The sequence below is a fragment of the Silene latifolia genome, chromosome 1, assembly GCF_048544455.1.
Source record: "Silene latifolia isolate original U9 population chromosome 1, ASM4854445v1, whole genome shotgun sequence".
Classification (NCBI taxonomy): domain Eukaryota; kingdom Viridiplantae; phylum Streptophyta; class Magnoliopsida; order Caryophyllales; family Caryophyllaceae; genus Silene; species Silene latifolia.
The window spans coordinates 198,557,841-198,580,153 of record NC_133526.1 but is presented as its reverse complement, the minus strand read 5'-3'; the positions used below and the strand labels follow the sequence as shown (position 1 = coordinate 198,580,153).

At 39.2% G+C, this 22,313-nt stretch overlaps 5 protein-coding genes across 5 annotated transcripts; all 5 read left to right on the top strand.

The window, feature by feature from the left end:
- The first annotated feature begins 2,274 nt into the window (after positions 1 to 2,274).
- Positions 2,275 to 4,574, top strand: LOC141617124 (L-type lectin-domain containing receptor kinase SIT2-like). Its single transcript, XM_074434300.1, has one exon. It carries the CDS (start codon positions 2,376 to 2,378, stop codon positions 4,434 to 4,436), a length of 2,061 nt encoding a protein of 686 aa, XP_074290401.1. The 5' UTR covers positions 2,275 to 2,375; the 3' UTR covers positions 4,437 to 4,574.
- Positions 4,575 to 5,345: 771 nt separating this feature from the next.
- LOC141617116 (L-type lectin-domain containing receptor kinase IV.1-like) lies at positions 5,346 to 7,955 on the top strand. The gene has a single exon (XM_074434293.1). The coding sequence runs from the start codon at positions 5,620 to 5,622 to the stop codon at positions 7,708 to 7,710; it is 2,091 nt and encodes a 696-aa protein (XP_074290394.1). The 5' UTR covers positions 5,346 to 5,619; the 3' UTR covers positions 7,711 to 7,955.
- Positions 7,956 to 9,036: 1,081 nt separating this feature from the next.
- Positions 9,037 to 11,258, top strand: LOC141621443 (L-type lectin-domain containing receptor kinase SIT2-like). Its single transcript, XM_074437966.1, has one exon. The coding sequence runs from the start codon at positions 9,085 to 9,087 to the stop codon at positions 11,062 to 11,064; it is 1,980 nt and encodes a 659-aa protein (XP_074294067.1). The 5' UTR covers positions 9,037 to 9,084; the 3' UTR covers positions 11,065 to 11,258.
- A 1,157-nt stretch (positions 11,259 to 12,415) lies between these two features.
- LOC141621319 (L-type lectin-domain containing receptor kinase SIT2-like) lies at positions 12,416 to 15,129 on the top strand. The gene has a single exon (XM_074437928.1). The coding sequence runs from the start codon at positions 12,450 to 12,452 to the stop codon at positions 14,475 to 14,477; it is 2,028 nt and encodes a 675-aa protein (XP_074294029.1). The 5' UTR covers positions 12,416 to 12,449; the 3' UTR covers positions 14,478 to 15,129.
- A 3,858-nt stretch (positions 15,130 to 18,987) lies between these two features.
- On the top strand, positions 18,988 to 21,237 carry LOC141621192 (L-type lectin-domain containing receptor kinase SIT2-like). The gene has a single exon (XM_074437885.1). It carries the CDS (start codon positions 19,116 to 19,118, stop codon positions 21,087 to 21,089), a length of 1,974 nt encoding a protein of 657 aa, XP_074293986.1. The 5' UTR covers positions 18,988 to 19,115; the 3' UTR covers positions 21,090 to 21,237.
- The last annotated feature ends 1,076 nt before the right edge of the window (positions 21,238 to 22,313 follow it).

Here is a 22,313-nt window from a genome sequence, read left to right as displayed (position 1 = left end):
AATGTGTGTTTCCCTAAAGTTAAGCAGAAGGTCTTTCTTCATACGTTCATTTTCGTCTGAAGGTTTCAGGATACAGAGGAAGCTGATACACATACACAAATTTTTTGTACACAAACCAATAGAGGCGTGACACATGGCAAACCGTGGTAAACTAGGTTAGATTAGTTTCGGGTTAAGTTAGTCATTTTGCATATATAGTTAATAAATTAACTACACTTAGTTAACATTATTTTTTTTTTTATATTTGATTTAGTTTTTATGTTTTATTTTTTATAATTGATTTATTTCGAAAAAACCCTAATAATCAATTACTAATTGAATTTTTTTTAATAAAATTGATTAATAATCCTTATACAATAATCAAAATCGTTCAAGCAATTGATTATCATCCCTAGTTGAATTCGTGAAATTCGTGCAAATTGAATTCGATTTTTTATTCGTAAATCATTAATTAATGACGAACCCTAATTCGTCAAAAGGTGTTTAAATTTAATCCTAATTCGATGAACCCTAATTCGTCAATAGATGTTCAAGCAATTAATGTGAACCGTAATTCAATGCGTGAAATTGGTGAAATTGATCTACTGTTTAATTAGATTTTTGTTATCGTTAATTAGTGATGAACCTTAATTCGTCAATTGGGGGCGTAAATTGTTAATTATTGATGAACCCTAATTTGTCAATTGGGGTAAAAAACTTTCGTGCAATTAGGGGGAAAAAAGGAAGGGGAAATAAAAATATAAAATCAATAGTGTCGTTAGTAAGGTTCGAACACGCGTTGCATTAAAAGGGAGGTTAACCATTTAAGCAAGGGGGTACCAGCACGTCTACTAGCCAATTTAATTTCATGATATAGTGGTAAATAATCTTAATATATATAATAGTTAAACTTTCCTTGTATATTGCCCTAATTTTTGCCCCTTTTTCTTTCCTATTATGAAGCCCTAAATTTCGGCCATTTTTCCCCCTATTTTCATATTCTTTATTTTCGTAAATAAATCTTATTTACTAGTTGGAATGCCCGTGCTTCGCACGGGGCACTGTGTAATTCTTCCCTATCACATTTAACGTTCATTGTTTTAACTCTTAGTTATGAAACGGTTTATAAGGCTATAAAGTTTTTAAACTACATAGTATTTTCCACTGTTGTGCTTTAATTTCCACTCTAATACTCCTCCTCACACAAATGTCATTTGGGCTTGAAGTGTAAATGTAACGGGAGGCCTCTCCATATTATACATGCTGCCAACATTCCACTTTAGAGATGATGAGTGGTGAGATTTGAACTTGTGACCTTTTTGTCATACTGGCTAAGCCCAGCCCGTACCTATAGGCCACGAAACTCCGGCCAACCCATAACACAACCTCGAGCTGGGCTAATGCTCAAATGTCTTTGGTCCCGCCTGATCCCAACACTAAAAAAATAAAAATAAAAATAAAGAAGATTCAACCCGGCCTGGTGTGACCAGCTACTTAATGAGCTAGGCTCGGGGTGAAAGAAGTTATTCATGTCCCATGTTCGGGCCGTGTTAGGTTTGCAACCTCTCAACTTAAGCCGCATCTCAGCCCGGCCCATTTAACTTAAAAAATGTGACCCGATAATTGATGAATTGACCATCCACATTACGATATCCCCATGATGTGAGCTTACTAAGGCCTTGTTCTTTAGGACTTCTATTTGCCCCTATAAGTCCAGTTCAGTTCCTATAAGGCCCTGTTCTTTTGGACTGAAATTATCTGAACTGAACTGAACTGAATTGTAGAGTTAAATCACAAAGCTTGTCCCGACAAACAGAAAATATGATTTAAGAAAGGCCAAAACGGGATTTATAGATAAAAAAGAATTGGAGGAAAATCAGGCCTTCAAATTGTCGCTTGCTACTAAGAGAATGGCGTCAATCATTTTGACAAAATGCTTGCCCCGGTGCACCATGGCGTGAAAGGAGTGCATATTAAGGTATTAAGTTTTATAAAAATAAATTGATAAGGTATTAAGTTTTAAAAAGTGCTACATTAAAGGGTGTTTTCATCAATTGATCCTAAAAATTACGACGGACTTAAAGGTAGCGAACCCACCACCGAGAAATGGGCTTGGTGAAGTAAAGGAAATTCCAACTTTGCTCAAAGGTAAGTTACTGTTTTTGTGTTTTTGTTCATCGACTCCTCGTTACCTCGCAATTTGCGAGACCCATTGAATTACTGGGCTAATGTCTTGTTATTGTTGTCTTGTGCTAATGAACTTTAACTTGACAATGATTTATAGTTTGAATCTCGTCAGCATTAAAACTGGCCTTAAGTTCCCATGGACAAGAAAAACAAGGGAAAATGTATCAAACTAATCAACCACCATAATACCTTTCCATAAGCAAAGACACATGCGTAACGACATAACATTCCCTTCTTTATTTTTATTTTTTCCTGCAATGGCAACTTCCAAACTACAGTTTTACATAGCAGTTTATTTTTGGATCTTATTACCATTCACAACCAGTACTAATAAAAGCTTGAAACAATTCACATATAATGGCTTCCAACAAGCCAAGCTTCATTTCGATGGTGGTGCGACAATCCATAAAAACGGTTTATTACAGCTAACCAACACTTCAAAGCAGATAAAAGCACACGCCTTTGATCCCATCCCTCTCGAGTTTAGCTCACCATCATCCCTCTCATTTTCCACCACTTTCGCCTTTGCCATGTACCCTGAAATACAAGCCGTAAGTGGCCATGGAATCGTGTTTGTACTCGCTCCAACCATGAAGTTTAGCTTGGCCACAGCTGGACAGTATTACGGCCTCTTCAACGCTTCAACAATCGGTAATTCTTCAAACCATGTATTTGCTGTGGAGTTGGATACACTGCAAAACCTTGAATTTGAAGATATTGATAGTAATCATGTTGGAATTGATTTAGACAACCTACGGTCCATAAAATCGGTTTCTGCAGCATATTTCTCTGACTCGGAGAAAAGGAATAAGAGTCTGAATCTCATAAGCGCGAAACCAATGCAAATTTGGATCGATTATGATGATATAGCCATGGAAGTGACGGTAACCCTCGCTCCTCTAAGCCTTCCTAGACCAAGTAAGCCTCTCTTGTCTTCGCGAGTCAATCTTTCTAAAGTGGTTCTCGACAACATGTATGTCGGTTTAGCTTCGTCTACGGGTCCATCAGCTAGTAGCCACTATGTACTTGGCTGGAGCTTTAGCCAAGGGAGGAAAATTCAAGCTCAAGCTCTAGACTTATCGAAGCTTCCTTCCCTTCCTCGATTTGGTAATAAGAAGCGAAAATTAAATACTATTTCTATTATAATGGTGATTCTCACATCAGCTATGCTCATAGCAATAGGTCTCGGTTTTTACTTGAGGTGGAAGAAGAAGTTCGAGGAATTCCTCGAAGATTGGGAGCAAGAGTACATCCTCCAAAGATTTTCATACAAACATCTCTACAAAGCTACCAAAGGGTTCAAAGACAAGGAAATTCTCGGTGTTGGAGGATTTGGGAAGGTTTATAAAGGGAAGTTACCTTCTACAAAAGTTGAAGTTGTGGTTAAAAGAGTATCGCATAGTTCCGGTCAAGGAATGAAAGAATTTGTTGCAGAGATTGTCTGTATGGCAAGGTTAAGACATAGGAACTTGGTGCAACTTCTTGGCTATTGTCGAAGGAAAAGCGAGTTGTTTCTAGTCTATGATTACATGCCTAATGGTAGCCTCGACAAGCATTTGTATGTTGACGAAACAACGACAAATCTTTCATGGTCGGATAGATTCAAAATCATCAAGGATGTTGCTTCTGCGCTTGTATACCTTCATGAAGAATGGGAGCAAGTAGTCGTGCACCGTGATGTTAAGCCTAGTAATATTTTACTAGACGCTGAAATGAGTGCGCGTCTAGGTGACTTCGGGCTAGCTAGGTTGTATGACCATGGTTCGAACCCACAGACAACCAACGTGGTTGGAACAGTAGGGTATCTCGCCCCAGAGCTCATAAGAAGGGGAAAGGCGAGTGCCATCACAGATGTCTATTCGTTTGGAGTAACCGTCTTAGAAGTCGCTTGTGGAAGGAGTCCCGTGAGCATTGACAATAATGGAAGGGAATGGAATTTGATCGATTTTGTCTATGATTGTTGGATGAAAGGGGTAATTGTCGAGGCAAGTGATTCGAGATTAAGAGGGAATTATGTCATGGATAAAATGGAGCTTGTTTTGAAGTTAGGAATGGTTTGTTGTCATCCAAGGCCAGAAGCAAGGCCTACTATGAAACAAGTGATGCATTTTCTCGACGAAGATGTTACTTTGCCTCAGATGATTCCTTATGGTAATTCTAAATCGGAATTCTCTTCGTCTGTTGATTATACTCTGCCTTCATTTCCTCCATCATCTGGAGACATTTCTACTTCTTATAGTTCTGATTCAGTACTAGTTTTCGGCCGTTAAACAGGCTTTTTTTCGATCTACTAGTCATTGTTGATACATGTTTTTAGGGAAATTGTTTCTTCAGTTGTTGTTGATGTGTTTTCATTCCAATGGAGCCGAAGACTCACTGAATACACTCTCTCTGGACAAGGTTGTACACATCCGACTCCCTTAGTACTTCGTCTTTCGTGACATTAAGTTAATGTTGTTAAAGTGATTCATGAACTGTCTACAGGTGAAGACTAACACTAGTATATAGCCAGCCATATAGGGAAGTTAAGAGCAGATTTGTAACTGTATCGCGCAAACCACATACCACATGCTCACATAAAAATCGATATGAAACCAAACGAAAAATAAATGTACTAGACAATGAACTGATGAAGTAACAAACAAAGAATACCTTTCAAATACAATCATCTTAAACTTCACCACATATTTCCTTGGTCACAAATCCTTGTTTAAGACGGCAATATTCATCTTAAACTTAAAACAGGTCAACTATGGTAGACGAGATAAAAAAAGGGGAGGGGGGGGGGGGGATGCCTTAGGATTAACAAAAAATTTATCTGAGAACATATTTGACATGTTTTCATCTTATATGTCTTACGAGAGACTTACTGTTCCTTGATTGGTTACCCCCACGGCCCCATCCCATTCCCACATGACTATGGACTTGTCATAGTTGTCAATTACAGTTCATCAATGAGTTAACCAAATTCACAAAATTTATGAGGACAAGAAGAAAAGATATGGAGATGAGGAGTTATTTGTTTACTGCCACTTTCGTTACGTTTGGGGCACCATATATATCAGTGTCGCTGTCAAAAATAAAATAAAAAAAATATCAGTGTCTATTCAAGAATTTGTTTTCTTTCGTTTTCTTAGACGTATAATAAGGGCGTTTTACAACGTGAAAAGATCGTTAGTACTGGCAGAGTGGCAGATGTAAAGAGCCTTCATTCTGGTCAAGTCTTCGCTAGTTCAGACAAAAATGTCACCCTACATCGTTTAGCTAGCTTAGCTAACAAAGTTTCCGAATCAAAATTTTACAGGTCATAAAAAAAAATATCAAACATCAGCCAAATCATACACTACTTGTGTCAAAAAATATTTCTTTCATGTCAACAATTGAAAACGTTTATCTTCACGACGATCTTAAATAAGACTAACCGTCAGAAAAGAAAACTTCACACCGTGCCAAATGCCAATTACCACCACTGCACATCACCAACCTTATACCACTCCTAGAGGTACGGCAAGTATTGCTTTCTTGTCGGTAATAGCCTACGCTTTTATAGTCTTATTTACCATTACTACTGCTCAAGAAACACAGTTCATCTACAATGGTTTTAAAGGAGCCATCAACAATCTTCGTCTCGATGGGCTAGCACAAATCCACAAGAATGGCCTTCTTCAATTGACAGACTTTACACAACGTAAAACATCTCATTCTTTCTACTCAAAACCAGTCATTTTTGGCCGAAATCATCTATCGTTCTCTACTTGTTTTGTTTTCGCTATGCACCCTCAAATAGTCAATCACTCCGGCCATGGGATCGTTTTTGTTATCTCACCTTCTATGAATTTACGGTACACTGGTCTAGCACAAGAGTACCTTGGCCTGTTCAATTCTTCTAACAATGGAAAACCTTCAAACCATGTTTTTGGGGTAGAGTTCGACTCCCAACAAAATGCCGTCTTCAAGGATATCAATGACAACCATGTTGGTATTGATGTTAATAGCTTGATATCTGCTGATCCTGTTCCAGTATCTTACTATTCTGACAAAGAAAGGGTATGGAAGACGCTTCGTCTAAGTAGTGGTAGACCTATGCAAGCTTGGATAGACTATGATGGGGTGGAAATGTCGATTAATGTAACAGTAGGTCCTATTGATGAATCGAAGCCAAGTAAAACGCTCTTGTCGAAGCACCTAGACCTTTCTCCCATACTTCTTGATTCCATGTATATTGGTTTCTCCTCGGCTACTGGCCTAGTCTCAAATAGTCATTACTTGCTTGGGTGGAGCTGGAACCAAAGTGGGCGGGCGCAAGATTTAGACCTGTCTAAACTCCCATCTCTTCCAAAATTCAAGAGCCATTGGTCGAGATTGAATCAAGTTATTGTCTCCGTATTGCTAAGTGTAACGTCACTTGCGGTGTTGCTGATAGGTGGAGTGGCTTGGGTCATAAGGAGGAAAAGATATGCAGAGTTGGAAGAATCATGGGAACAGGTTTACGCGCCTCATAGATTCTCGTACAAGGATCTATTTACCGCGACAAGGGGGTTTAGAGACTCCGAGCTTCTTGGTGTTGGAGGTTTTGGGAAGGTTTACAAGGGTGTGTTGCCTTCAACAGGTGTGTTAGTCGCTGTGAAGCGTGTATCCCATGATTCCCGGCAAGGGATGAAGGAATTTGTGGCAGAGGTCGCCAGCATGAGAAGACTCACACATAGAAACTTGGTACCGCTCCTAGGCTATTGTCGGAGAAAAGGAGAGCTACTCTTAGTGTACGAGTACATGCTTCATGGAAGCCTCGACAAATTCCTATTCACAAGGGACGAGAAATCGTCTAAGCTATGTTGGTCTCAGAGACTCAAGATCATAAAAGGAGTCGCTTCCGCCCTCTTGTACCTTCATGAAGAATGGGAACAAGTTGTCCTTCACCGTGATATAAAGGCAAGCAATGTCTTGTTAGATGCAGGAATGAATGCCCGGTTGGGTGATTTTGGCCTTGCTAGACTTTATGATCACAATAGTGACCCTCGGACAACTCATCTGGTAGGAACAATTGGATATATCGCCCCTGAGGCCAATAGAACACGAGTTCCAAGCACTAGAACTGATGTTTTTGCCTTTGGAATGTTGTTATTTGAAGTGGGTTGTGGTAGGAGGCCAATTGACCCACAAGCTGATACGCCAGAGGACGTGATTTTAGTTGATCGGGTTTATAATTGTTGGAAGAAGGGAGCGATTCTCGAGGCTAGTGATCCAAAGCTGGAGGGAGACTATGTCAAGGAGGAAATGGAGTTGGTTTTGAGGTTAGGCCTGCTATGCTCAAATCCTAAGCCACAAGAAAGACCGACAATGAGACAAGTTGTTAAGTATCTAAACCATAATCCACTTTTGCCTGAAATACCATCTGACTACAACCCTGAAGGTAGTGACTTCCTTGTGGAAGGTTGGGGAGCATCCAGTTCGTTACCATCCTCATCTTTTCCGCCTTCCTCCTCAGAGACAATGTCCATTGCTTGCGCTTCTAGCACAAATTCGGTCCTTCAAAGTGGTCGTTAAACCATGTTACTTTGGTACATCATTTTAACCCAAAAATATACTAGGAAACAAGTATTCTGGAATTTTAGGGGTGTAAACTAGCCGAGCTGAGCTCGGGCTCGGCTTGAATTTTTTAGCTCGAAGCTCGTCGAGCCTTAAAAAATGAAGTTCGAGCTCAGCTCAGGAAAAGATCGAGCTCGAGAGCTCGTTTTGTCATTATATATTTTCACTTTCTCACCTTTTATATCTAACCTATGTTACTCCGACTCTTCTAATTCCCTCGCGTACCCGTGTCCGACACTCGACACTCGGACATGGGTATGACACTTGGACACCTCATTTCTAACCAAAATTAAATAATGCATATTTTTCATAAAAATAGCCGTGTCCGACACTTGGACACGTACCCGTGTGGGATACTTCTAAACGAGTCTGCGTAACATAGTATCTAACTAAATATAAATATTTTTAAAAACAACTAAATTATAAAATACTAAAAAATATTATAAAAATAATACTACAATATAAAGATTATACAAAAAAAAAATTATAAACGAGCCCAAACGAGCTTTCGAGTCGAGCCTTGCTAAGCTCGCGAGCTCGAGCTCGTTTTGAACGAGCACGAGCCGAGCTTTGACCGAGCCGATTCCGAGGGCTCAACAAGCCGGCTCATATCATTGACAGCCCTATTCTGGATCTTAAGGGCAAGTCTAAAAATTCGGGTCATTAATTAGGAGCTGGTTTTGAGATTAGGACTGCTGTACTTAAATCCGAAGAGAGAACAAAGGCCTAAAATGAAACAAGAGGTTCCTGAACAATCACAAATTCTCATTATAGACGGGAGATATCCGTCTATAGTCATATTTGACCCGTCTTTTACTTTATACGGATATATCCGTCTATAGTGAGACTCATTGCTGAACAATAGTACAATGTTACCTGATTTGCTACTGTCATCCTCCTCTGTAACTGTTCCTTGGTTTACGCATCTAAACCTGATTCCGTCCTTCAAACTGGCCGTTGAATCATTAGATACAGGGCACTGATTTCCTTGTATGTTCCGCTTTTCCTCAGTACACCGAATTTTCTCAATGTCCTTGTTGAGACTTGTTGATCTCACTTAGCCACAAGCGAGAGACGATGCTAAAGACAACAATAAATTAAGCATCAACATCAGCACATTAATCCAAATTACAACACCTAACTACTTATTAAACAAAGATTAACCATAATCATGACCCATAATTAGGTTCTAATGTCCTTTTCGGAATGTGGTTATTTTTCTTCGTTTACTTGGTTGACTTGCTGATTCTTCTTGTCATTCCTCATAAACAATGTACTAAGACTCTAAGCTACAATTTCTCGTATCGCCTCCTCTCTCTTTTCTCTATTGTAATGCCTGGTGTTAAACTCCGCTTTGTCATAGCAATTTCTTTTTGGAGTTTAGCATTAACAACCAGTACTAAAAACTTCAAGCAATTCACTTACAACGGTTTCCAACAAGCCGAGCTGCATCTTGACGGAGGTGCAACAGTCCACAGCAATGGTTTATTACAGCTAACCAACACCTCGAACCAAGTTAAAGCGCACGCTTTTGTACCACACCGTCTTAATTTTGATTCACCTTCATCCCTCTCATTTTCCACCACTTTCGCTTTTGCCATGTTCCCTGAAATACAGGCGGCGTGTGGGCAAGGAATTGCTTTTGTTCTCTCGCCGTCTATGGACTTCAGCCAGGCCACAGCCGGTCAGTTTTTTGGCCTCTTTAATTCTTCAACAAACGGGAAATCTTCTAACCGTATATTTGCTGTGGAGTTAGACTCTATGCAAAGCATTGAATTTGGAGATATTGACAACAACCATGTTGGTATTGATGTCAACGACCTACGGTCCATGGCATCGGTTACTGCAGGGTATTTTAATGATGTCGAGAAAAGAAATAAGCGCTTGAATCTTAATAGCGCGAAACCAATGCAAATTTGGATTGATTATGACAGCGTAGACACGGTGGTGAACGTAACTCTGGCTCCTTTAGGTCTCCCTCGACCAAGTAAGCCTCTCTTGTCGTTGCCTGTCAATCTCTCTGAAGTAGTCCGAGACACCATGTATGTCGGTTTCTCTTCATCCACTAGCGCATCGGCTAGTAGTCACTATGTACTTGGTTGGAGCTTCAGCCAGGGCAGGCAAGCTCAAGCTCAAGCTCAAACCTTAGATTTATCGAAACTTCCTTCGCTTCCTGATTTTGGTAGTAAAAGTCGGAAACTGAGTAGAGTTTCTATGGTATTTGTCATTCTTACAGCAGCCGTGCTTACGAGTATTGCTCTAGGAATGTACTTGAGATGGAGGAAGAAGTTCGAGGAAACCCTTGAAGATTGGGAGCAACAGTACATCCTCCAGAGATTTTCGTATAAAGACCTCTATAAAGCTACCAAAGGGTTCAAAGACAAGGAGCTTTTAGGCATGGGGGGATTTGGGAAGGTTTACAAAGGGAAGTTACCATATACAAACGTTGAAATCGCGGTTAAGAAAGTGTCACATAGTTCAGGTCAAGGGGTAAGGGAGTTTGTGACGGAAATTGCCTGTATGGGGAGATTAAGGCATAGAAACTTAGTCCAGCTTCGAGGTTACTGCAGGAGGAAAGGCGATTTGTTTTTAGTCTATGATTATATGGTTAATGGTAGTCTCGACAAATACCTATATGAAGAGGGGAAACCAAATCTTTCATGGTCGGAAAGATTCAAAATCGTAAAGGGATTAGCATCGGCACTAGTATACCTTCATGAAGAATGGGAGCAAGTGGTAGTGCACCGCGATGTTAAACCAAGCAATGTTTTACTAGACGCTAACATGAATGCTCGTCTAGGGGACTTTGGAGTGGCTAGATTGTACGATCATGGATCAAACCCTCATAAAACCCATATCGTTGGAACGTGTGGATATCTTGCTCCAGAGCTGATTAGAAAGGGAAGAGCGACTACTGCCACCGATGTGTTCTCATTTGGAATAACCGTCTTAGAAGTCGCTTGTGGAAGGAGTCCCTTGAGCTTTGTAGGAGGGCAAGACTACACTGTGACAGATTGGGTGAACGACTGCTGGATGCGAGGGGTAATTGTCGAGGCAAGTGATCCGAGATTGGGAGGGGATTATGTCCTGGAAGAAATGAAGCTTGTATTGAAGTTAGGCATGCTTTGTTCTCAGCCAAGCCCGGAAGCAAGGCCTAAGATGAGGCAAGTAATGCAATTCCTCGATGGAGACGCTACTTTGCCCGTCACCTTCCCTAGTGGTGGCAATAATACTCTGCCTTCATTTTCTCCATCATATGAAGCAATGTTCACTTCTTACAGTATTGATTCAGTTCTTATAGTCGGTCGTTAAATCGTGACTTTTTGCCATTACTAAGGAACTGTAATTGGGAATTACCGTACCTGTCGTTAGAGTCGTAACGTTTCTCATGCTTAATTCTGTTTTCCAATCCAAATGTAGGCACTCCATTGAATATATCTGCAAATAACAATGTGAAGGGCTCATGGGCATGCATGTGAATCAATTTTCGATATTCTATATATCAGAAACACCGATAATATATACTAGAAAAAACGATAATATGTTCATTTTTGTATCATTAACGTGTGCCTAATTGGCAAATTAAACATTTGAAAAACCGATAATATATACCAACATGAATGAGAAAAACTCCGACTGTTAAGTTTCTTCCAGACATTCATTGCCAATCTCAGTACAAAAGCCTGCATAAACGAGAGTTCCGATTGGTTTGTAATGACTACCATAAACACAAGTCATGATTTACGAACATTAGTCAAGTATTCTTATATGAACAGAAATTTTTTCAATGAAAAATCGGCCACATATCAGAACGATAATAAGATTCCGTGTATTCCTAAATAACCAAAGATCTGAGCTGAGAAATCGACGACCTCAGTACTCAATTTCCGGTCTCATTAAGATTTACGAGAATGAATTAATTTTTCCATGGCAACCAAACGACCGCTGAAATTCTTTGACTATTCAGGATGCCCTTAAATCAAGCCTACTGAAGTCATGCTAAATGCCTGCCAAGTAAATTGGAGAAGACTATTCGTATACTATAATTCTTCCCTATTGAAATTTCTTCATCTGAAATTTTCTTCAAACCAAAAAACAAACCTATTGAAAAATCAAAGTTGATGTGACAATATAGCCTCCTGAATCACAAAACTGATTATCTGTCACATTTCCGTGTCTTATCTTACATCTCACAATTTCTCCTTGTGACACGTCGGCTTTTTTTTTTTTTTGGTGACGAGAGAACCCGCAGCCGCTACCTTCGGTGCGCACTGGGTAAACCCTCGGGTGTACGTGATAGCCTGCAAACCACGTATACCAGGTAAGCCACCATAGGGTGACAGACTCGAAATCTATTAGGCATGGACTCAGGTCAAGAATGCTCCACAAAATTTTTACTCTTGGGGAGGCTCGAACCTGGGTCTCCTGGGAATTACACCCAAATTTTAACCACACGTTGCCTTTATTCATAAGAAAGAATGTGTGAAATATATAGGTGAATTATGTGCAAAAAGGTGAAGGTAGTGGGACATAAAATGGGACACGAGAATGGGGCAGAGGATTTGCGCTCCGATCCTTGACCCACCGGCCACCATAATGTTAAGTTTGCAATCATATAATGTAGATAATAAATACCACATTTTATTTCATTGTCAGTGCAGACTGTAACAAAGTTGCAAAGCACACCAGTGTCTTTAATGGCTATTACTCTTGCAAATTTCTGCACTACAATATTAACAGCCCACATTTTCATTCAATTCATCGCCGCTGCGCAAAAAGACACACAATTCATCTACAATGGTTTTAAAGGAGCCATCAACAATCTTCATCTAGATGGACTTGCACAAATCCACAAAAATGGTCTTCTCCAGTTGACAGACTTTACAAACAGCAAAACATCTCATGTTTTCTACTCAAATCGTGTCATCTTCGACCGCAATCATCTATCTTTCTCAACCACTTATGTTTTTGCAATACATCCTCAAATTACTAATCATTCCGGTCATGGAATCGTCTTTGTTATCTCCCCTTCTCTAAATCTACAAAACACTACCCTGGCACAAGAGTACCTGGGAGTTTTCAACTCTTCCAGCAATGGCCTTTCTTCGAACCATATTTTCGGGATAGAGTTAGATACCCAGCAGAATGTTGTTTTCAAGGATATCGACGACAACCATGTAGGTATTGACGTTAATAGCTTGATATCTAGGAATGCTACTTCAGCATCATATTATTCCGATAAAGAAAGGGCATGGAAGACGCTTAGTCTAAGCAGTGGGAAACCTATGCAGGTTTGGATAGACTATGATGGGGAGGATATGTTGATCAATGTAACAATCGGTCCACTTAATGAACCGAAACCAAGTAAATCGCTCTTGTCGGAGTACTTAGACCTTTCCCACATACTCCTTGATTCCATGTATATTGGTTTCTCCTCGGCTACAGGCCTACTCTCAACTAGTCATTTCATGCTTGGATGGAGTTGGAGCCAAAATGGGCGTGCCCAGGATTTAGATCCAACTAAACTCCCACCCCTTCCGAAATTCAGGAATCATTGGTCGAAAGTGAATCAAGTGGTTGTTGCTGTAATGCTAAGTGTACTGTCTCTTGCGGTGTTGGTGATAGGTGCTGTTGGTTGGGTCAAAAGGAGGAAACGATATGAAGAGTTGGATGAGCCTTGGGAACGGGTATATGCGCCTCACAGATTCTCATACAAGGATCTGTTTACCGCGACAAAGGGTTTCAGAGACTCTGAACTTCTTGGATTAGGAGGTTTTGGGAAGGTCTACAAGGGTGTATTGCCTACTACGGGTGTATTAGTCGCTGTAAAGCGTGTCTCACATGATTCGCGACAAGGGATGAAGGAATTTGTCGCAGAGGTTGCCAGCATGAGAAGACTAACACACAGAAACTTGGTACAACTCCTAGGCTATTGTCGAAGAAAAGGAGAGCTACTTCTGGTGTACGAGTACATGCTTCACGGAAGCCTAGACAAATTCCTATTCACGAGGGATGAGAAATCAAACTTGTGCTGGTCTCAACGATTTAAGATCGTTAAAGGGATAGCATCTGCCCTTTTGTACCTTCATGAAGAGTCGGAACAGGTTGTTATTCACCGCGATGTGAAGGCAGGTAATGTCCTGTTAGATGGAGAGATGAATGCCCGGTTGGGTGATTTCGGCCTTGCTAGGCTTTATGATCAAGGTACTGATCCTCGAACCACCCATTTAGTCGGAACAATGGGGTATATCGCCCCAGAAGCCAACAGAACACGAGTACCAAGCACGAGAACTGATGTTTTTGCCTTTGGAATGTTCTTATTCGAAGTGGGCTGCGGAAGGAGGCCAATTGACCCACATACTGATTCAGCAGAGGAAGTGATTTTAGTTGATTGGGTTTATGATTGCTGGAAGAATGGAGCGATTCTCGACGCCAGTGATCCTAAGCTGCAGGGAGACTATGTCCAGGAGGAAATGGAGCTGGTTTTGAGGTTAGGCCTACTGTGTGCAAATCCTACGGCAGAAGCAAGGCCAACAATGAGGCAAGTGGTGCAGTATCTTAGTCAGAGCGCGATTTTACCTGCTCTACCGTCTGACTATACCCCCGAGGGAAATGACTTCCGTGGAGGAAATTGGGGAGAATCAGGTTCGTTACCATCATCCTCGGGACCTATTTACAGTGCTACCGCGTCTAGCACAAACTCAATCCTTCAAAGTGGCCGTTGAATCAAAGAGGAAACAGAGTGGTTCAGTGTCCAAGCAAGGTCGGCCATCCGACTATAACACTGAAGGCAATGACTTGCTAATGGAAGCTTGGGTAGCATCAAGTTCGTTAACATCATCAATATCATCATTTCCGCCATTCTACTCCAAACAATTTCCGATGCTAGGGCGTCTAGCATAAATTTAGTCGCTCAAAGTGGTCATTAAATCCAATGCTAGAGTCTTAGACATATCTATCCTACTTGTTGAACCAAACGACCCCTTTAGAGTCTTAGACATATCTATCTATCTTGTGCTAATTTGTTGAGTTAGCACTCTTGCAGTTTCCGACATCATTAGAATAACATCATTAAGGGTGTGTTTGGATAGGAAAAAAGGAGGGAAAGGGAGGGGAGGGGGAAGGAGGGAAGGGGAAGGAAGGGAAAGGAAGGGGAGGGGGAATAGAGTGTCGGTGTTTGGATACAATTTCCCTCCAAATCTTGCCTATTGTGGAGAGATTTTGATTAGGCTTGGAGGAGGGAAATTGAATCCCTCCAAATCTCTCCCCCTCCATTTTCCTCCACCCTCATTTGCTATCCAAACAAGGGATTTTAAATCCCCTACTCTCCCTCCCTTTCTTTTCCCTCCAAATCACTCAATCCAAACACACCCTAAATGTAAAAACAAAACCATACAAACATACAAAAATTGAGATAAAAGCGAAACAAAAGAATGCTATAAAAACTGAAATACTAACCTCTTAGCGGCATTTGAACAAACACTTGGTGGGCATTCTTGTGCTTGAGATGGTTTTCATTTTCACATTTTGCTGGATTTCCCTTCTGTGTTTCACAAGCAATCACCAATTCATCATCAATCTACGAATACAGTAGATTGGAGTGGTTCTATTCGTATCAATATCCGCGAAGTCCAAAATAGCTCGCGGGGAATTGGAGAACCGTAGAGCTTCATCCCTATAATCGTACATAATCGTACATTATTAATGCTACAAATGTCACTCAAATGCGATCATGATAACGGTGCAAACTTTTTATAACTTGATTCAGAATGCCGTCACTTTAGTTTTCGTATGCTTGTTCTCCGATCATAACCACGTTTTTGGTGAATCATTTTATAATCTCGGTCATTTTGCTAAAAATCGTCGAAATAATGAACACGATCTGCATTGATGAAACAGAGATTGTAGAGTTAACGAAGCAGAAATTGTAGAGTTAAATCACAAAGCTTGTCCCGACAAACAGAAAATATGATTTAAGAAAGGCCAAAACGGGATTTATAGATAAAAAGAACTAGTTTTAAACCCGTGCAAAATTGCACGGGTATGTATTTGGGCCAGTATTAATGTTTTTGGATGTATATTTGTTTTTGCATTTCTATTGTACTTATCTAGTTGGTTTAAATCTACGATCTACATAACTTATCATGATGATATTAACGTTGCCTATCATTCGTACTTGTAGAATTAGAAATTACTCGGTAACTTATCATTGTCATCTTTCGAATTCGGAGTGCGAGACTGATAGTAAAATTGCCAGAATTTTTGCTCCAAGTACATAAATCCTCGGTGATGAACGACTTTCTATACAGATCTGAGAGGATTATTTTTTTCTAAAAAGAACATATTTTAAAGTTTTTCGACTGTTAACTTATCGTGTTGTTATTTTTCAAAAAATATTTATTACAACAATTGCGAATTATTTATTATAAAAAATTTATTAAAAAAAATTTAATCACTTGTAAATTAAATTAAAATTTATTTGTTTTTTTACAGTTAAAAAAAATTAAAATTTGCTTTAAATTCTAGTTGAAGACTAAATTAACTCGGTTGCCTATCATTGTCACCTACCATTTTCAGTGTGTGCGGCTGATAGTTAAGTTGCCGAGTTTTATATTCCAAGTAAATACTCCGTCATAATTGATTTTTTTTAAAACAATTTTTTTTGTACCATGTACTTTTAAAAAATTATGTTGGGATGTTGCTGCATAATACAATAATATTAACCAAAATACATGAATATTTTATACTCCAAATAAATACTCTGTCAAGATTTATTTTTTTAACAAAAATTAATGTACCATGTAGTTTTAAAAAATTATGTATGTAATTCATTTGCGTTTTATGTTCGAACCCGTATATAAATGTAATTCCTTATTGAAATTATGTAATTTTATTATTATGTAATTTTGTTTTAAAAATTATGTAATTCAATTTCATTTACTCGCATTTGTAATTCAATCTGCGTATATGTTATTAATTTTATTTACACGGAATGTATAAAATTATTTCATAATACTAATTCATAAATTTTTTTCATAATATTATTTCATAGAATTTGTGTAAGACGGAATTTATCGCATGTTTGAAAAGACGGAAATCTGAACAAATAAATACATTGCAAACTCGCGGGTCCCGTCATAACATGAATTTCCAAAAAAAAAAAAAAACTGCATTAATGACGTGGCGCGCTGAGGATTGAGTATTGTCTTTTGTATTAATATAGATAAGATTGGAGGAAAATCAGGCCTTCAAATTGTCGCTTGCTACTAAGGCCCTGTTCTTTTGGACTTAAAGTCACTTAATTTAAGTTCACTTCAGATCCTATAAGTTCAGTTCAGTTCAGATCCTATAAGTTAGTTCAAATCATATAAGTTCAGATCCTATAAATTCAGTTCATCAAAATTATATACGGAGTATTATTTTTAAAAACCGATGCAAAAACATTTGACATTAATTATTCGATACATATATACATTATTATTTTTAAAACAACATTATCACTTCTCTCATTATTTTTTATCGTAATGTAATCGTAGTATAATGTATGAACAAACCAATGTATATAAAGCGGAAAAATGTTATTATCTTACCTTGTGCTTTAAATTATATTTTCTTATCAATGTTCTCTCTTGGCTACCAACTAATTTCTTTTAAAAAAAATTATTTCATCTCAACAAAAATTTGCATTTTTTTATAATACAATAAGTCTCTCTTGTGACGGGTATCGGATATATCCGTCACAAGCTTGTGACGGGTCAAATATCACCCATTTGGGTAGATAAGACAAAAGTAATATAATGCATAGGGAATCACAAAAACCTTGTCTTCATTTACCTAAGTGGATTTTATTTGATCCGTCACAAGCTTGTGACGGATATTGTCCGTCATAAATTAGAATTTGTGTTTATAATAATAATAATAATAATAATAATAATAATAATAATAATAATAATAATAATAATAATAATAATAATAATAATAATAATAATAATAATAAACAATTAAGTTAAATTAAATTAAGTTAATTTAAATTCGGATCCTATAAGTTCGGTTCAGATAGCTCAGTTCATTTCAGTTCAGATCATATAAGTTCGATTCGATTCGATTCCGATCCTATAAGTTCGATTCGATTCGATTCGATCTTATAAGTTCGATTCGATTCGAATCCTATAAGTTCGATTCGATTCGATTCGATCCTATAAGTTCGATTCGATTGAGATCGATCCGTTTCAGTCCAAAAGAACAGAGCCTTACTGTTTTTGTGTTTTTATTCATCCCATTCCTCGTTTCCTCGCAATTTGCGAGACCCATTGAATTACTGGGCTAATGTCCTGTTATTGTTGTCTTGTGCCACTAATAAGAATTTGTGCATTTTCTATGCTAATGAACTTTAACTTGACCATGACTTAGAGTTTGAATCTCGTCAGCATTAAAACTGGCCTTATGTTCCCTTCGGATAGGAAAAACAAGGGAAAATAATGCATCAGTACCAGAATGTGGCCCGGTTTAATCTGTCGACTTCCTTGACCTGCTCCTCCTTGCTCTTACACGACGTAACGTTCCCTTCTTTTTCTTCCTGCAATGCCAACCAGGGTTACCGGATTCGCTTGGGTACCCTACGAATCGTGAATCGTTAAGAGCGAATTCTATCATGTTGCTTAATAAAAATACACATAGCACACCTTCTATAAAAGCGAATCGCGAATCAGTAAGGGCGTATTCATAGCGAATCTGGTAACCATGATGCCAACTTCCAAACTACATTTTTACATAGCAGTTTATTTTTTGATCTTACCATTCACAACCAGTACTAAATGCTTGAAAGTTGATGTTAGTCATGTTACCAGATACTGGATACACCATGCGCCTATAACTCCGAAAACAATGACTTCCTCATAAAAGTTTCAAATTTGCTACTGTATGTCATCATCACTTCTGCTGCCTTCCTCCGCAATTTTGTCCTGTGATTACGCATCTACAACTGATTCCGTCCTTCAAAGTGGCCGTTAAATCATTAGATACAGGGATGCTAAATTGCTAAGAGACATGTATGGTCCGCTTTTCCTTAGTACACCGAATTTTCTCAATGTCCTTCCTTGTTCAGACTTGTGCTAAAGACAACAACAAAGCATCAACATCAGCACATTAATCCAAAATACAGCACCCAACTACTTATTAAACAAAGATTAACCATAATCATGACCCATAATTAGGGCAATAATAACGTCCTTTTTAGAATGTGGTTATTTTTTTCCGTTTACTTGGTTGACTTGCTACCAGGACTCATGTACTAATACCTTTCCATAAGCTAAGACTTGTCGTATCGCCTTCTCTTTTTTTGTTTTTGTTTTTTCGCTTAATTAATGGCTGGTGTTAAACTCCGCTTTGCCATATCAGTTTATTTTTGGAGCTTGGCATTAACAACCAGTACTAAAAACTTCAAACAATTCACTTACAATGGTTTCCAACAAGCCGAGCTGCATCTTGACGGAGGTGCAACAGTCCACACCAATGGTTTATTACAGCTAACCAACACCTCGAACCAAGTTAAAGCTCACGCTTTTGTACCACACCGTCTTAATTTTGATTCACGTTCATCCCTCTCATTTTCCACCACTTTCGCTTTTGCCATGTTCCCTGAAATACAGGCTACATGTGGGCAAGGAATTGCTTTTGTTCTCTCGCCGTCTATGGACTTCAGCCAGGCCACAGCTGGTCAGTTTTTTGGCCTCTTTAATTCTTCAACAAACGGGAAATCTTCCAACCGTGTATTTGCTGTGGAGTTAGACTCTATGCAAAGCATTGAATTTGAAGATATTGACAACAACCATGTTGGTATTGATGTCAACGACCTACGGTCCATGGCATCGGCTACTGCAGGGTACTTTAATGATGCCGAGAAAAGAAATAAGAGCTTGAATCTTAATAGCGCGAAACCAATGCAAATTTGGATTGATTATGACAGCGTAGACACGGTGGTGAAGGTAACTCTAGCTCCTTTAGGTCTCCCTCGACCAAGTAAGCCTCTCTTGTCGTTGCTCGTCAATCTCTCTGAAGTAGTCCGAGACACCATGTATGTTGGTTTCTCTTCATCCACTAGCGCATCGGCTAGTAGTCACTATGTACTTGGTTGGAGCTTTAGCCAGGGCAAGCAAGCACAAGCTCAAAGCTTAGATTTATCGAAACTTCCTTCGCTTCCTCATTTTGGTAGTAAAAATCGGAAACTGAGTAGAGTTTCTATGGTATTTGTCATTCTTACAGCAGTCGTGCTTACGAGTATTGCTCTAGGAATGTACTTGAGATGGAGGAAAAAGTTCGAGGAAATCCTTGAAGATTGGGAGCAACAGTACATCCTCCAGAGATATTCGTATAAAGACCTCTATAAAGCTACCAAAGGGTTCAAAGACAAGGAGCTTTTAGGCATGGGGGGATTTGGGAAGGTTTACAAAGGGAAGTTACCGTATACAAACGGTGAAATCGCTGTTAAGAAAGTGTCACATAGTTCAGGTCAAGGGGTAAGGGAGTTTGTGACGGAAATTGCCTGTATGGGGAGATTAAGGCATAGAAACTTAGTCCAGCTTCGAGGTTACTGCAGGAGGAAAGGTGATTTGTTTTTAGTCTATGATTACATGGTTAATGGTAGTCTCGACAAATACCTATACGAAGAGGGGAAACCAAATCTTTCATGGTCGGAAAGATTCAAAATCGTAAAGGGATTAGCATCGGCACTAGTATACCTTCATGAAGAATGGGAGCAAGTGGTAGTGCACCGTGATGTTAAACCAAGCAATGTTTTACTAGACGCTAGCATGAATGCTCGTCTAGGGGACTTTGGAGTGGCTAGATTGTACGATCATGGATCAAACCCTCATAAAACCCATATCGTTGGAACGTGTGGATATCTTGCTCCAGAGCTCATTAGAAAGGGAAGAGCGACTACTGCCACCGATGTTTTTTCCTTTGGAATAATCGTCCTAGAAGTCGCTTGTGGAAGGAGTCCCTTGAGCTTTGTAGGAGGGCAAGACTACAGTGTGACGGATTGGGTGAACGACTGCTGGATACGAGGGGTAATTGTCGAAGCAAGTGATCCGAGATTAGGAGGGAATTATGTCCTGGAAGAGATGAAGCTTGTATTGAAGTTAGGCATGCTCTGTTCTCAGCCAAGCCCAGAAGCAAGGCCTAAGATGAGACAAGTAATGCAATTTCTCGATGGAGACGCTACTTTGCCCGTCACATTCCCTAGTGATGGCAATAATACTCTGCCTTCATTTTCTCCATCATCTGAAGCAATGTTCACTTCTTACAGTATTGATTCAGTTCTTATTGTCGGTCGTTAGATCGTTTTTGAAATTTTTCCAATCCATTGAATACATCTGCAAATAACAATGTGAAGGGCTCATGGGAATGCATGTAAATCAAATTTCGATACTCTATATATTAGAAACACCGATAATATATACTAGAAAAACCGATAACATGTTCATTTTTGTACCATTAACAATAATTGGCAAACATTTGAAAAACCGATAATATATACTAACATGAATGACAAAAAACTCCGACTGTTAAGTTTCTTCCAGACATTCATTGCAGATCTCATTACGAAAGCCTGCATAAACGAGAGTTCCGATTGGTTTGTAATGACTACCATAAAAACAAGTCATGATTTACAAACATTAGTTTACTTCTATGAACACAAATTGTTTCAATGAAAAATCGGCCACAGATCAGAACGATAATAAGATTCCGTGTATTCCTAAATAACCAAAGATCTGAGCTGAGAAATCGACGACCTCAGTACTCAATTGCCGGTCTTAATAAAATTTACGAGAATGAATTAATTTTTCCATGGCAACCAAACGACCGCTGAAATTCTTTGACTATTCAGGATGCCCTTAAATCAAGCCTACTGAAGTCATGCTAAATGCCTGCCAAGTAAATTGGAGAAGACTTTTCATATACTATAACTCTTCCCTATTGAAATTTCTTCATCTGAAATTTTCTTCAAACCAAAAAAACAAACCTATTGAAAAATCAAGGTTGATGTGACAATATAGCCTCTTGAATCACAAAACTGATTATCTGTCACATTTCCGTGTCTTATCTTACACCTCACAATTTCTCCTTGTGACACGTCGGCTTTTTTTTTTTACGGGTGACGAGGAAACCCGCAGCCGCTACCTTCGGTGCGCACAGGGTAAACCCTCGGGTGTACGTGATAGCCTGCAAACCACGTATACCAGGTAAGCCACCATAGGGTGACAGACTCGAATTCTATTAGGCATGAACTCAGGCCAAGAATGCTCCACAAGATTTTCTCTTGGGGAGGCTCGAACCTGAGTCTCCTGGGAATTACATCCAAATTTTAACCACACGTCGCCTTTATTCATAAGAAAGAATGTGTGAAATATATAGGTGAATTATGTGCCAAAATGTGAAGGTAGTGGGGCATAAAATGGGACACGAGAATGGGGCAGAGGATTTGCGCGCCTTGACCACCGGCCACCATAATGTTAAGTTTGCAATCATATACTGTAGATAATAAATACCACATTTTATTT

Coding starts and splice junctions, on each gene's coding strand:
- LOC141617124 (XM_074434300.1), top strand. CDS start 2,376: ATGCGTAACGACATAACATTCCCTTCTTTATTTTTATTTTTTCCTGCA.
- LOC141617116 (XM_074434293.1), top strand. CDS start 5,620: ATGCCAATTACCACCACTGCACATCACCAACCTTATACCACTCCTAGA.
- LOC141621443 (XM_074437966.1), top strand. CDS start 9,085: ATGCCTGGTGTTAAACTCCGCTTTGTCATAGCAATTTCTTTTTGGAGT.
- LOC141621319 (XM_074437928.1), top strand. CDS start 12,450: ATGGCTATTACTCTTGCAAATTTCTGCACTACAATATTAACAGCCCAC.
- LOC141621192 (XM_074437885.1), top strand. CDS start 19,116: ATGGCTGGTGTTAAACTCCGCTTTGCCATATCAGTTTATTTTTGGAGC.